We start from the raw sequence: 16,021 nt of genomic DNA, 5'->3' as shown, positions 1-16,021 counted from the left end.
TCTCCGGTTAAGAAGATAAGTGAGTCAGCCAAATAGACTCTAAGAATGGCCAACCTCAAACATGAGATGGATTGCTACAGCTAGACAATACCTTACATGGAGAAGATCTACAGAATGACTCAGATGAAGAAACTTCATATTAGTTTTTTTCCTGGGTCAAAGAAATCATAAAAGACCACACCAGCCCAGGGGTAACCTCTGCCACAACAGGATGAAGTGGCTGAATCTCTTTCTTGCCCCTGTCCTGGGGAATCAAAAGAAAGATTCAGATTTGAGAAATAACACTCAAGTTGGGATACAAGGTATGTGGAGGGGAAAAGGAGAGGGGAAATGTTAGTCACAAGTAACTAAGAAAAAGTGATTACTGAAGCCAAAGTTTCAGATCAAAGTATAATAGTAAGTCTAACTTGTCACTGAATTATTGGTTTATGGCTCTGGCTTGTCTAGGGGAAGAGATTGGCTTTAGAGGCTAGGTTAGTAGGAAGAGAGGAGCTCTAGAAGGGAGAGAAGAAAAAAGGATTGGAAGGAGGCAGCTATGAATAGATACAGCAAAGAGCCTTGTCAGTCATTACACTGAAAATAAAAGATGACTTGGACTGCATAAGAGTCCAAGGGTCCAAAAAAGGGACATACCTTAGACATGAGAATGAGAATAGAAAATATCACTGACTAAAATTGAAGGTAAATAGAAAAACAAATAGGAAAAATCAATAATTCATTCAGCAAATACTTATATGAATAAAGAAGAAAGTCCATCAAAAAAAATGACTGACAGACATGGTGCTATAAAGTCTAAGGTGCTTCTTTCATCTAAGAAAAGGATCTAAGACATCTTTCTTAAAAGCTATTTAAAAGATAAAATGCAATTTAGCTATTATGACCTCAGGATCATAGACTTAAGAACTAGAATGCACCTTGGAGGTGATCTGATCCAAACCCTTGACTTTACATATAAGCAAACTAAATCCCAGAGAGAAGGGTGATTTGCTCACAGTCATGCAGGTAAAAGTGGCAGAGACAGGATTTGATCCCAGGTCCTGATTCCAAATTCAGTGCTCTTTGCACTGCATCTCCTTGAAGGTTGTAATTAAATAATTGTTACATATCAATTTTGGTAGCTGATAAATAACATTTGAAAGAAGTGAAGAGTAAGAAATTTTCTAAGTTTATACAAAGAGAATTCATCTGTATGGGTTGCAACTTTAAGCTCTCTCCCCGCCCCCAAAAAAGGAAATTGACACCTACCCAGCAAAACTGAGTATCATGCTCCAACGCAAAATATGGATTTTCTTTTTTTTGTTGTTTTTTTTTTTGGAAAATATGGATTTTCAATAAAATAGAGGACTTTCAAGCTTTCTCAGTGAAAAGACCAGAGCTGAATAGAAAATTTGAGTTTCAAACACAAAAATCAAGAGAAGCATGAAAAGGTAAACAAGAAAGAGAAATCTTAAGGGACTTACTAAAGTTGAACTCTTTTGTTCACATTCCTACATGGAAAGATGATGTGTATGATTCATGAGACCTCAGTATCAGGGTAGCTGAAAGGAATATGCATATATATATATATATATATATATATATATATATATATATATATGTGTGTGTGTGTGTGTGTGTGTGTGTGTATGTATATATATATACACATATGTGTGTGTATGTATGTATATATGTAGGTGTGTATATATATATATGTGTATATATATATATATATGTATATGCATAGAGAGAGGGCACAGGGTGAGTTGAATATGAAGGGATGATATTTAAAAAAATAAAATCAAATTAAGGGATAAGAGAGGAATATATTGAGAGAGGGAGAAAGGGAGAGATAGAATGGGGTAAATTATCTCGCATAAAAGTGTCAAGACAAAACAGTTCAGCTGGAAGGGAAGAGGGGTCAGGTGAGGAGGAATGAGTAAATCTTGCTCTCATCGAAGTTGACCAGAGGAGGGAATATCATACACACTCAATTGGGTATCTTACCCCAAAGGAAAGAAAGAGGAAGAAGATAAAAAAGGGGGGACAATAGAAGGGAGGACAGATGGGGGAGGAGGTAATCAAAAACAAACACTTTGGAAAAGGGACAGGGTCAAGGGAGAAAATTCAATAAAGGGGATAGGTTAGGAAGGAGCAAAACATAGTCTTTCACAACATGAGTATTGTGGAAGGGTTTTAAATAATGATACACATGTGGCCTATGTTGAATTGCTTGCCTTCATAGGGAGGGTGGGTGGGGAGGGAAGAGGGAAAAGAATTTGGAACTCAAAGTTTTAAAAACAGATGTTCAAAAACAAACAAAAAAAAAGTTTTTGCATGCAACCAGGAAATAAGATACACGGGCAATGGGGCGTAGGAATTTATCTGGCCCTACAAGAGAAGAAGGGAAAGGGGAATGGGAGGGGAGTGGGGTGACAGAAGGGAGGGCTGACTGGGAAACGGGGCAACCAGAATATAGGCCATCTTAGAGTGGGCGGGAGGGTAGAAATGGGGAGAAAATGCGTAATTCAAACTCTTGTGAAAATCAGTGCTGAAAACTAAATATATTAAATAAATTAAACAAAAACAAACAAACAAACCAAAAAAGAAAACTGAAGCATCCATAAATGCCCAGAAAAGATTAAAAAGGCCAAAACCACATGTGTAAGGGGCTTTTGAGAGCCTGATGAGCTTGGGAGTTGAGGCCCCAAGGACAGTCCCATAAAAAAAGGGAATTATCTGGGGCTACACAGTCTGGCTTGGCTCCTCCTCCTCTGATAAGGCAGGCTATGAACAGCACATGCCCCCTTTCCAAATAAGCACTGGTCACGAGTTGTTCACGAGCTGTGATGTATGGCCCTGGGGCTCCTGATAGGCTTAGAGGATCATGCACAAGCTTGCTTGCACCCAGTAACAAAGGCTAGTACTGCATAAAAATCCTACTTGCTGAAACAATAAACGGAGGTACTAACCACCTCGGCTCCCGCCTCATTCATTGTCCAAGAGATCAGGTCTTTGCTGGACAAAGGCCTGGGTGTTGGGGGGGTGGCAGACCCCAACACACATGATTAGCAAGACACATTTTTAATTTATATATGTCTGTGTAAAGCAAATTGTACATAACAGATTCAGTTTCAAATACAATCTTTTTCTGTTTTATGTATGTAGTAAAGCTAATTTTATGTGATGTTTGTCAAATTCCTAATTTTCAAAACTAAATTTTTACCAAAAAAGGCATATTTTTTCCTAACTTCACAGACTTAGAATATATCTTTATCATACAGCCACCATCCTAGTTCAAGTCTCCTGCATCTCTTGTCTGTAATATTGCAATAGTCATCTATTTGCTTTCCCTGCCTCCTCCTACCACTGTAATCCATTCTTCATTCAACTGCCAAAGAGGTTGAAGTTACACCCAGGAAATCCCATTGGCTCCCTATTACCTCACAAATCAAAGATAACCTCTTTTGTTTGGTATTTAAAGCTCCCTACCTTTCTATTTTCATTATACTTTACTACTTTCTGTGACAGGCGAGTTAGAGCCGACCCCTGCCCTCCTCAGACCTCCTCGCCCAGGGCCTGCTGAGGTAAACTCCCCTGAGTTTTGATGGACTTTCTTCTTTATTCATATAAGTATTTGCTGAATGAATTATTGATTTTTCCTATTTGTTTTTCTATTTACCTTCAATTTTAGTCAGTGATATTTTCTATTCTCATTCTCATGTCTAAGGTATGTCCTTTTTTGGACCCTTGGACTCTTATGCAGTCCAAGTCATCCTCTGCGCTATGGGTGGAACAGGATGGAGTCAGAAGGGTCTCGCCTTTGCTGCCAACGTGGGAATTCCAGGTCTTTGTCCGGACTTGCCTGACCACAGGGAACTTTGGGAGAGTGCAGGAAGAGAAGGGGAGGAGAGTAGGAGGAAGCAGGGTGGCCCTAATGCCTATGTAGCCAAAGATATAAAAGTTTGCTACTAACCTGAATAAAACGGAGTTCCTTCTATCTTATCTTGACTCCCGCCTCAATCATTGCGTACTGAGACAGGTCCTTGCTGGTCAAGGACTACCAGGGGTGAGAGGCCCCCAACAACTGGCGCTCAAACGTGGGACTCGAAGAGAGGCCCCAGCACCCCATGAGGCCCCTCTGGCACATAGAGGGAAGGACCGCGTCGGCTAGCGTGCAGCCGAGCCACTCATGGAGGACAACAATATTCAACTCGCCCGGGAGAGACAGACAGACGAGACTCTGGGATGCAACCCGAAGCAAGGTCAGAGAGCCAGATAAGACTTCAGAGGAGGTAAGGTTAAAAGACAGCCTTACCAATGGGGCAGTCTGCATTCTTCACAGACTCTAAGGACTTAGAGACATTCTGTAGAATACTTCACAAGCTTAGCAAGAAGCAAGGATGCACAATTCATTTGAGAAAAGTTAGGGGCACCACACCACAACAGCGGCTACAGCAAATACTCACACCACAGCAGCAGCTACATCAAACACTATATACACTGAAGTTCCTCAAAACAAAAGTTTTACAGACAGATGTGGCTACCGGAACAGAGCAAGAGGAGGAACTTGCACACTTGGCAGACTCCAAGGATACCAGAAAAAGGCAACTTAGAATATGATCCGGAGGAAAGAATGAAGTCTCCTTCGGCCCCTCCCCCAACTCCTCAATATAAATCCAATCCATGCATTTGGGAATATAAAATACATTTTATGAAAGTTCTGAAGAAGCTAGTAAGAGAAAGATGTCTCTTAAACAACTAGAAGAGACCAACCGGGGATCTGACCCAGATCATCTTAAAAGCAGGGTCTCCACAACCCCAATAAAGCATGGCACCTGGGCTCTATTACATCAGAGGGCCAAGCACTTTGTGTATAGGATTCCCAAAATCCTTTCTGTGTTTTTTGTCTCTGTGTCTGTGTTCTGCATCTGCATTACTGTGTGGAGTGTTTAATCTGACACCCTGTAATGTCCATCATCTCTTGAGAGAAAAATGTCTTCTTGTTTAATGGTTTTTTTCTTTTTACAATGTGATTAGAGGTATTGAAAGTAATTAGGCTCGAAAACTTTTGGAAAATTGTTGGAAATAATGCTCTTTCTTTCTCCCTTCATTCCAAATCTGGTCAATTTGGATGTGAAGAGTTAAGAAAGTGGGAACTTTTCCCTTAAATTTAAGTGAAACGTGTTCTAATTTGACTTCAGATAAGTCAGAATTTATTATACTATTTGGCTCTAAGACAAATTGGGACTATGCATAGATCTGAAAAAAGAGACACTTTGAGCTCTCCAGTAGGAGGAGAAAGGGACATGGTACCACTGGATTTTTTCCAGAGTCCCACTCACCTTTGACTGGCAAATTCAAAGTTCTCACTTCCAAAAAAGTTTTAAGTTGTTGGTCATTTTAATCTTTTAAGTTTTAAGGTGAAAAGAAAGCCAGCTGGGAAAATGAAAAGCTGGGTGAGTATGTAATTTATTATTTACTTGAAATGTTTGAGGTAGTTTGGGTCAAGATTAGGAAAGAAAGCTTAAAATTGGAATGCAGAGGCTAAAAGTTAAAGTAAAATTTGGGAGAGAGAAACTTGTAACAAAGAAATTTAGGTGTGGGGGGGTATAACTGCAGCTGAGTCCACGTGGCTCTGGGTCCATGTGCTCTTGGCCACCCACTCCCCCCCCAACTCCACCTTAGAAGACTGGGTGTGTTAATTAGGAGCTGAAGCTATAAGAAACTTGTAACCTGATTGGGAAATAGGGCTGATTAGTTAGTGATGAAAGGTTTTATTGAATCTCTGGGTGTTTACTATAAGAAAGATTTCGATTTGTATAATCATTAAGCTTTTTCTATGTAAGGTATGACTGTATTAAAAACATGAAATCTTACTGTTGGTTAAGGAAGTTCGCCACCTGGAAATTAACATAGGCAAGCTCCTTTGTTCTCAAAGGGACTTCCGGGCCCAAAGTAATTTACCTATGGCTAAGATCTTTATTATGGATAATCTAGAGTTCCTCTTTAACTCACCTTTGTCAGTCCTCCTCAGCAAGTGAAAGGGACCCCCCTCTCATGCTGAGGTAGACAGAAGGGAGGGGAAACTAAAATTGTTTTAGCTTGGTCCTTTTGCTTGAAAGGAAGTGGCTCACCTTTTTCAAATTCATTGGGCCTTTTGTTGATTCAAACCCATTTGTAAAAACTGAAGAATTAGAGTCAGGGATTGGAATGCATAAGATGAAGCTTGGAGAAAGCAGGGTGCAAATAGTTTTTCTTTGCTTTTATAAGTTCATTCATGGCCAGGCAAATATTCCTAATACTTGGGCCAGAGGTAGTGGGTGCTGAAGAATATACAGCTAAATAAATAAAGTGTATTAAAGATATTAATGTACTGATATATGTTATGCATGTATTTATATATTAATGTGTTAACATAGAAATACCAGAAGTCACAGGATCAACAATTCCTATATGTGATAACCTGGAAATGCAATTGATGTCATCTGAAATTTATTGTTTCTGTATTTCTAAAATTATATTGTATTTCTAAAATTCTCTTAGTTTGTGTAATTTGAGAAGACCATTATGTGATTTTAATCTGAGTTTGATATATGTGAATTGGGTGCTTTTAAAGGACGTGACGAAAATTTGGTAATTTTAAACTGTCATATTTGGTTTAGAAATGTATTTACCTAGACTGAAATGAGTAGTTGAAATTTTACATACATAATAATGTTTAGGGCATTATTACATTTCTATAGTATAAATTTTGTTAAAGTTGCATTAGGTTAAGAAGTTGGACAATTGCTGTAACCTAAGAAATTATGACTTCCAAGTTTTGTCTGAAAATTCGATCGAAATTGTTTGCTATAAGTGAAGTATTTATACAAAGGCCTTTTTGGGTCCTCTTGTAATCTCTGTCAATTCAGAATACATTGTGAATTGTTTTTAAAGTCCTCGTAAACTTTGTTATTGTGATAAGGTAAATTTAATTGGGAATGTAATTATAGAAATTAAGTGTCCTCTACATTACAACACCTTTTGACTAGGGAACTTTGTAATGTCTAGGAATTCTGTGCAATATTTGAGAATGAGGACATTTTCCACCAATTTAGTTAATGAATTCCAGTGTTTAAGGGTAAATTTTTGCTTTAAGGAAAGAGGAGATAGATGTCTTTCATTTTAAAACCTTCTAAATAATTCTCATCAGAAAGGTTTAGTGAGCATTCCTTTTAAAATCAGGATAAATTTTAAACTGTTTTAAAGAAGGGAAAATACTTTTCAAAAATGTTCTGTAAAATCTTGAAAGGAGGTTCGAAAAGGTTCTGCATTCCTTACTCCTCCCCACCCTTAGTTTAGATAAGCAGGGAGGGGAGGAGCAGCAGTTACTGGGATTTGAGTTTTTACTGAACGTAAGAAAGAACAGTAGGGGTCAGAAGCATCCAAACCTGGCTTCTTGAAGTCAGCAGATAACATTAGATTTGAGATGGGATTTGGCTTGTTAGTTTTCATTAGTGAAGCTTGCCATCTGATGGAAAAGAACCCACCCTCAGGGAGAGACATCTTCAGTTTAGGGAAAGGAATTTCAATGTAAGTCTCTTTAGGAGAGAAGTTGTAGAATAATTCTGTATTAATGGGAAAAGTTAAATGTGGATTTGAATTCATTCCATCATCTAAAACATAAAGTTATATGGTTGAATTCTTTCAGATCAGGCAAAATTAGAGAAGAATAGAAAAATAGAGGAGAAACTGATGCAAATGTGTTAGAGCAGTAACTTATCATCTTAATGGGAAGATTTTATGAACAAGGGAGGAAATGCATGCAAGCTATTTAGAGCTAGCTTTAAGGATGTTCCTTAGGTAATAGTCACTGATAGTTGGAACTTGCCATTCAAAGACTTAATGGGACTGTTAACTGACTGTTTTTCTGAGTCTAACTCCAGGTGTGAGTATCAAGGAAGGCTGACCCAAGATGCCAGCAGCCCTGTGGGAGGGCAGGCATGAGCTGCAGGTATGATTTCTTGGCAGAATTGAGAGGGCAACTGTTCAGCATATGCTGAAGTGGGACCCTCTTGACTTAACTGAAAACCTGGCAGACTAAGCCCGGCTCAATGCATCTTGCAGTTTGACATAGCCTCTGCCTGGAGCTGACAGGAAGCTGGGGAAAATATGGTCCCCTTTACTCTGTGTCCCTACTCTCTTGGTGGCAAATTTCTATAATCAGAAGGTTTTGTAAGTACAGTGAAAATCTATTAATATTAATTATGGAACATCTTAGATTACTATAGGACTGGGAGCAGTGTTTTTGTGTAGGTATAAGTTAGATTTTTTTTCTAGGCAATGGTGTGGAGACAATTAGGTCAAGGGCTTGTGAGAATATTTTGTTATTTGGTTAATATCATGCTTGTCTAAAGCTTTGTTACAATTAGTAATGTTGAAAGAAGAATGGCTTGTATATTATCCTGTAAATGCCATCAAAGAAACATGGCATGACAAAAGTTTATGATATTGTATGTACTGTGATAAAAATTGGTTAATGTGTTTATGTATGTGCTGAAGCCTGTCAATTCCTTAAGTGAGATATCATCCTCCTGGTGAGGAAATTAATAATGAGTGAATGTAAAATATAAGAAACTGGTTTCTGATATGAATTTCTTAAACAGAACAATTGGTCAAGGTTCCAATTTTGAATTTGTAAAATGATCAGGGTTATAAGAATTAGAAATGGTAACTTAAAATTGTGCTAAGATTACTCTTGTAGGAGAATGGACAGAAAGCTGGTTCCTGCAAGAAGAGAAGAAGAAGTCTCTGTGCTGCTGGAGATGACTGGAACAGATACTAAGAACCAGAAGATTTCCTTAACGATGTCCTCTGCCAGACAGCTGCATATGAAAAGGGCTTTTTGAATCTTAAAGAGACAATTACATTTTTATTTCTTTTTTCAGTCTATGTATCTATATTCACAAAGGGGACTGCCCCCTTCGATTTTTCAATGCGTTGATCAATCCTTCCCATGTTTACTTACAAGGGGGGAATTGAGTGGAATAATGATTGAGTGGAATATTGAAGTAGCAAAACAATTATTGATTATTGATAGTTTGGCAAAGCAATTACTGATTATTGATAGTTTCAAAAAATTGATATTTTCAAAACATTTACCCATTTTGTAATATATTCTTGACTATTTTCCATACAGTACCTTATGTTCTTTGTTTGGTCATAATAAGTTTTTGTCTACCTTGTGTCCTTAGGATAATGAATGCCATGTTTAAGCCTTATTTCATAATCAGAACATTACAGCAGAAATTACCCAGTTGTTGCAATTGGCCATTGAGGAAGGAAAAGCAGCGCATGAGAACTCACAACCTGACAGTGTTATAGACGACTTTCTGAGTCATATTAAGACCTTTTTAACCCCCAATTCGCTTACTCATGTTTTAGAGACTGTGGCCATTGTGGGGGGCCTTGCCCTTTTTGCTATGTTGTTGCACTCCTTTAGTGCTGAGGATGTGTCTTGGTGCCCTGTATACAGCCGTTGATTCAGTACACGTTGACTCTTGGCGCAAAAACAGAAAGGGGGAGTTGTAACGGGCAAGTTAGAGCCGACCCCTGCCCTCCTCGGACCTCCGAGCCCAGGGCCTGCTGAGGTAAACTCAGGGCTCTGCGCTATGGGTGGAACAGGATGGAGTTAGGAGGAAGGGTCTCACCTTTGTTGCCAACGTGGCACTTCCAGGTCTTTGTCCGGACTTGCCTGACCACAGGGAACTTTGGGAGAGTGCAGGAAGAGAAGGGGAGGAGAGTAGGAGGAACCAGGGCGGCCCTAATGCCTACGTAACCAAAGATATAAAAGTTTGCTACTAACCTGAATAAAACGGAGTTCCTTCCATCTTATCTTGACTCCTGCCTCAATCATTGCGTACTGAGACAGGTCCTTGCTGGTCAAGGACTACCAGGGGTGAGAGGCCCCCAACAACTTTCCACATGTTGACTTTCTGTTCATACAATACTCTATCTTTTGTCTCCCTGCTTTTGCATTTGCTATTTTCCATACCTGAAATCTTTCCCTAGGCAGTTACATGGAGAAGGGGAATAGAACACTGGGCCTGGAGTGCAGAAGATTTAAGTTCAAATGCAGCCTCAGAGATTTAGTAGATAAATGACCCTAGACCCTAGACTTATCCTGTTTGACTTGGTTTCCCCAGCTTTAAAATGGGGATAATAACACCTACTTCACAGGTTACATGGATCAAACGTGGTATTTGTAAAGTGCTTAGCACAGTGCCTGACACATAGTAGGTGCTTAATAAATACCTGTTTCCTCTCAACTTACTACTCTTAGAATCTCTGATTTCCTTTGAAACTCAGTTCAACTACCAACCCCTTCATAAAAACTTTCCTGGTTCCCCCAGCTAGTGCTACCACCTCTAAATTACCCTTCATTGATTAATCTCATAAGTATTGACATATATGCATACTTATATATGCATATTTTCTCCCTGTAAGTTTCTTGAGGAGAAAGACTATTTTTCCAACTCCAGGACAGCACATTCTTGACATAGTATTTAATAAATGTTAAATGACTATTTCTTACACATGACATTCCATCTCTTTCGGCCTTTGCATTAGCTGTGCCCCATGCCTGGAAGGCACTCCCTCCTCATTTATTCCTCTTAGAACCTCCTGTTTCATTTGAGACTTACTTTAATCACCACCTTCTTCATGAAGTTTTTCCTAAGCATCCAAGCTACTAGCACCTGCCCTTGCCAAAGTACTTTGTATTTAGTCTGTGTATACACGTAGGTGAACACATTGCCTTCCCAGATTTTAAGTAAGCTCTTCGAAGGAGCTATTTAATTTTTGTCTTTGATTCCCTAAGAAATATACTATGTAACTAATGTTCATGGATTTCTAGGTTTATTCCATATCCCTTTGCATTTGTACTTCTGAACAATATTAGGCTATTTAATAATTTTAAAATGTGTACTCCTTCAGGGCAGGAACTGTTTTTTTACCTTTCTTGAGATTCCCAGAGCTATGCACACTTCCTACTATGTAATAAACATTTGATAAAAGTCTGTTCATTTATTGAACAAGACCTTTTTCATACTTGGAATGTACCTGTTTAATTGTACCTCAAATAATCTTTGACTTCCTTCAAAACTCAGCTCACCTTGATGATGAAGCCTTCTCTAATCTTCCCCTCCCAGTTACTAGAACTCTCTTACTCTTGAATTTTATTTGTTTGTGTATTATGTCTTCCTCAAGAGAATCTAAATTCCACCAAAAGAGGAGCTATTTCGCCTTTATTTTTTAATCACCATTATCTAGCACAAAGCTTTGCACATAATAATTAGTATTTATTGAATTTAAGCGGAACTGAATGGTGTTAACAAATTCTGAAACAAAAAACCCTATCACTTCAATCTTTGATTAAAGAAAATAATTTTTTCATAATCTAGACTTGATTTTTTAAACAAATCTAGCCAAAAATTCCACTGTTAGCTTTAGAATACTTTTCAGATTAAAAACATGCCTCTTACATTTCTGATATCTTCTCAAAAATAATGTACACATGACAGTTTGCAAGCAACATTTTAAAACCAATAAGTTGAAATACAGACAACCAAGGCAAATGTGGCATTGCCTCAACTACTGTGTACTGGGAAGAAGATACAAAAATAAGGCGGGCAGTTGGTTTGGTTTCCCCCCCAAAAAAGTTACTTCTTCCCAAATAGTATACATTTCAATTCTCTATTGTTAGATTATTTAACCGATAACAATTTAAAGAAAAAAAATGCATGATCAAGTCAACTATTTTCCTTCTGACAAAAACAAATGTCCTTTATTAACAATCTTGTTGTCCTATCCATGTTACTAAGACCATGACATGTATACTAAGAGGAAGAAAAAAAACAAGACACATGTGAAGGAAGTTTGAAAATATTTATGTTATGTATACAAAATAAAATGTTTATAATTCCAAACACACAAAAAAAGGGACTCCCCCCAAAAATGGTCCACCTATACAAGAATGCTATGTATACACAGATAGTTCTTTTACTTTTCTGGTTTTTCACTTTTTATCTGAGTGAAAAGAAGAATGCTTCTCTCATTCAGGATATTTTTTATGTTGTAAAAATTACCTAGAAGTAAAATAAGGAAAATACAGAAAAATTATGAAATTTCAGTCATATTAAATTGAATAAAGACTCATCTCACTTTGATCAGCCTTTTGTATACTTAAAAAAATGCCAATAAGTCACTTTAGTCTGCTTAATTCCAATTAACAGGATCTCAATTCTTATTTTTTTAAAAAGTAGATCACAGGATCATATATTTAGAAATGAAAGGAAACTTAGCAGCTATTGATCAGGTCAAAGCCTCTCATTTTTCAGGTGTAACTTGAGGCAGAAGTTAAGTGACTTGACCAGAGTCAAATAGCCAGTAAGTATCTGAAGCAACATTTGAACCCTAGGTCTTCCTAACTCCAAGTCCAATGATCTATCTATTGAACCATATTGCCTCTCAAAAGCAAAAACTCCTAGCAACCAATTACTCCCTGACAGTCTCCCACACAAGTAATAGTGAGGCCTGACCCTGCTTCGTTTCTTAAGATCAGCCAAAAGGGAGTGCACTCAGGTTGATACAGCCTTAAAAAAGGAAAGCCCTTTGAAGTTCATAAGACTTAACAAACAGTCCTAGGTCAGCAAAGGTCACATTGGACTGACAAATAATTTTTGGACTGTTCATACAAGTAGGTAATTCTAAATCAGCATGGATAACAGAAAATAACAGAAATCAGGAGCTCTGTATTATATAAATACTGGGGCAATTTACACATTAGGAAATAAAATGTTATTTTTAATAATATATACACATATATTTATATGTATACATATATACAATTGTATGTATACATATATAAAATTATATGTACATATATATTTGAGAAAGAGTAACAAAAAGGTTAAAATGAAGCATGAAAATCAATTAAGCGTGACCATATCAGTTCTTCATAAATTACTAAAAGCTATTATAATATTCCTTCCATTTGAAGATTCCATATTTTAACTTTTTCCATGCTCAATGTTCATTAACAATCATCATTTTATCAATTTTTCTTCAATATTACCAGGCTATTTAGTTCCCATTTAGTACAGCTTTTAATTCCTACTGTGTTCTTATATAAACTCTAAAAGTGATGGCAAATGTTACAATTCCTTTGAAATCAATTCTCTTTAAATCTTACCTGAAGGAACATAGAAAACGTCCCCAGTAGTTAAATTGTAAGATGTCTCATGTAAAGTACATATAAGATCACCACAGACAATAAAGAATACCTGTAAAATGCAAAATCAAATTTTTAATTAGAATTTTTAAAAAAAATACTGTTTTTACATTAAACATTTTTCTTCTTAAACTTGACTTTGGTGACTTAATCAACTGTTCTTTTTCAGGATATCATTTTATCATGTTAATTTTATGCATTTCTCTTCAGTCACAATAAGAGCACTAATAACACAGAATTATTACATTTAAGAAAGTGCTGAGTCCGTGATATAGCACTACCATCAAATTAATCAAAACATTATTCACAAGAGATTCTATATAAAGGAATGCACAACTCCACAAAAAACCTAGGAATACTTGGTACTTGGATAGCATCTTCTTAATTTAAAAAATAGGCTCTCTCTTATGCAAGGAATCAAAAGCTACATAAAAAAACCTCAACAAAATATATCTGTTTAAAATTTTAAGCTAAAACCATCGAAAGATTTTATATGCTAGAATAATTATATAAATGATTCTGAAAGGATCAGAAGGTTGGCTAAGGTGTTTATTTTTTATACTGACATCTGAAAAGAAATTTGCCTGTACAGACTAAATGTTACATGGAATTCACTTATGCAAAAAAGCATATATTTTAAATTGTCTTTCATGTACAAAAAATGAGAAATCTAACACTTCTCCATGTTTGTAGCCATTATCATGGTAGATTCATGAAGTCTAGATGTCATTTATGGTTGGCCTGCAAAATTATTAGACTGAAATGTGCTGATTTTACAGAGAAAATAGCATTATATTTAATACAGACACTGATGTAGATTTGATACTCTTAAAAGAATGTTTTTAAATAATCCGCACAGCCTTTTATTAAGGAGATTCGTTCTGTGAAGTTTGGATTCAGTCAGAGCCACTTTTCAGGACCTAGAGAGCCACCTGTGGCCTTGAGGCAGCAGGTTCCCCACCCTCAACCTAGATAAACCTCATCTTACAGAAATCCTTTGATCCATCACTCTACTAACCCTTTCCAAAAAGAACAAAAAAAGAGAGAAATTTTTAGTTTGACATGTCCTATCTTTAAAAAAAGAAAATTTTACTTTACCTTCATTTACAAATATATTCCATCTGTACTACTAACCTACCCATAGAGCCACCCCTTTTTGCAAAGAAAAAACAAGGAAATAAGCAACTGAACATGAGCCTAATCAGATCTGCCATATTTATGAGCTACAATATATTTAATGTGACACATCTATAGTCCATAAGTTCTACAAATAAAGAAGGAAAAAGCATTTTCTCATCTATCCTCTGGGCCAAGCTAGTTAACTATAATACATTAGCAACACATTTCATTTTTTTGAGAGGTCTTTCAATTTGCATTATTGGAGTTGTTGTGTATATTGTTTTCCTAATTCTGCTCATTTCACTTTGTATCAGTTCACTATCTTCTAATACTTCTCAGTATTTTTCATATTCATCTTTTTTTTACAGCCCAGTGATATTCCATTATATTCATGTACCACAATTTGTTCAGCCATTCCCTGATAGACTACTCTTTCTAGTTTTAGTAGCAAACTACTACATAAATATATATGTATATACACATATATATATATATAGTTGTAAACACAGTATTTGTTGGGTTTTGTTTTTTTTCATCTCTGACTGCTTTGGGGTATACACCCAGCAGTGGGAATGCTGTGTCATATGCCATGTATTCTTGATGAAGCCATACTACCTCAATGATACTTTTTAGAATTTTGTAGGAATTAAAGTCAACCTCACTGATTTATGGCTTGCAAATTCTATTCTGTTTCCTTTTTGAAATACTGGAGCATATATGTTCATTATCTACATGTTCATTATTATATAAGTATGTGTGTATATATGTATGTATATTCGTTCCCATCAAGATCCCAGACCTTCCTGAAACTTATTTATCCCTTGGGGATCCACAAACCCCAGGCTAAAAACTCCTGCTTTTGAGGAATTTGGAGAAGAATTAGATAAGAAGCACAGAGAATAAGAAAACATTGATGAGTTCTGATTTACAATGATGGAGGGAAGTCTCATATTTATGAGACAACATATTTGAAGAATCAGGAGCTAAACACCAAGGATAGTGAGGACAGACAAATTTGGAGGGTTAATAGAGGGAAACATAAAACAGAAGTTTGAACAGATTAGCAAAAGATGAGAGGAATCATATCATGTCATGTCATTTGAAGGAGGTGGGGAAAGGTCAGCCAGCATATAGATAAGGTAAATTAGCCTGACTAAATCTACTTATTAAGTTAACCTAAAGAAACAGCACAGTATGTACAAAGTACATGGATTGTTAAAGGGCACAGAATTGAACTGCAACTTAGAAATTATTCAAATGCCATAGACTTCCTCTGCCTAGGTCCTTTCTCTATCCCACCTTTTCTCTACTGATTCTTAAATTCTCCAAGATTCTCAAAGAATAATTGAGCATTCCCTTGTTTACTGAAAGAAATCTAAACTCCTTTTAATAGCTCACTTTCTTTACTCATTTATCTGTACTATCCATTGGAGTCAGGTCAGTTTTCTTAACTACTGTATTTATTTATTGTCCTTCAAGTTTCATCACTAAGAACTTCTAGGATGATCTGGCTTTTGTAGACATTACACCAACTTTCTGCAGTTTTGACTCTCCCTCCATTGTTTCATAAGGAAACAATGCTCACAACTCTTTCACTATCCTTCTCCCTTTGAAAACCAGGTTATATTCTAAACTGGTGGTGCCATGTTGTTC

The 16,021-nt window shown here is 36.7% G+C and overlaps 1 protein-coding gene across 1 annotated transcript in view; it reads right to left on the bottom strand.

The window, feature by feature from the left end:
- Positions 1-11,886: 11,886 nt before the first annotated feature.
- The window catches only part of LOC118848678 (centromere protein C-like), a 71,063-nt gene continuing 66,928 nt past the window's right edge, over positions 11,887-16,021 (bottom strand). Inside the window, exons 15-16 of the mRNA XM_036757680.1 lie at positions 13,211-13,301; positions 11,887-12,104 (exon numbers count right to left, since the gene is read on the bottom strand). Of these exons, the coding sequence (XP_036613575.1) occupies positions 12,019-12,104; positions 13,211-13,301 (177 nt within the window). The 3' untranslated portion in view covers positions 11,887-12,018. The remainder of the gene's footprint in view (positions 12,105-13,210; positions 13,302-16,021) is intronic.

Source organism: Trichosurus vulpecula, chromosome 4, assembly GCF_011100635.1.
Source record: "Trichosurus vulpecula isolate mTriVul1 chromosome 4, mTriVul1.pri, whole genome shotgun sequence".
Classification (NCBI taxonomy): domain Eukaryota; kingdom Metazoa; phylum Chordata; class Mammalia; order Diprotodontia; family Phalangeridae; genus Trichosurus; species Trichosurus vulpecula.
The sequence above is the reverse complement of the archived record's forward strand: the minus strand, read 5'-3'. Positions and strand labels throughout refer to the sequence as shown.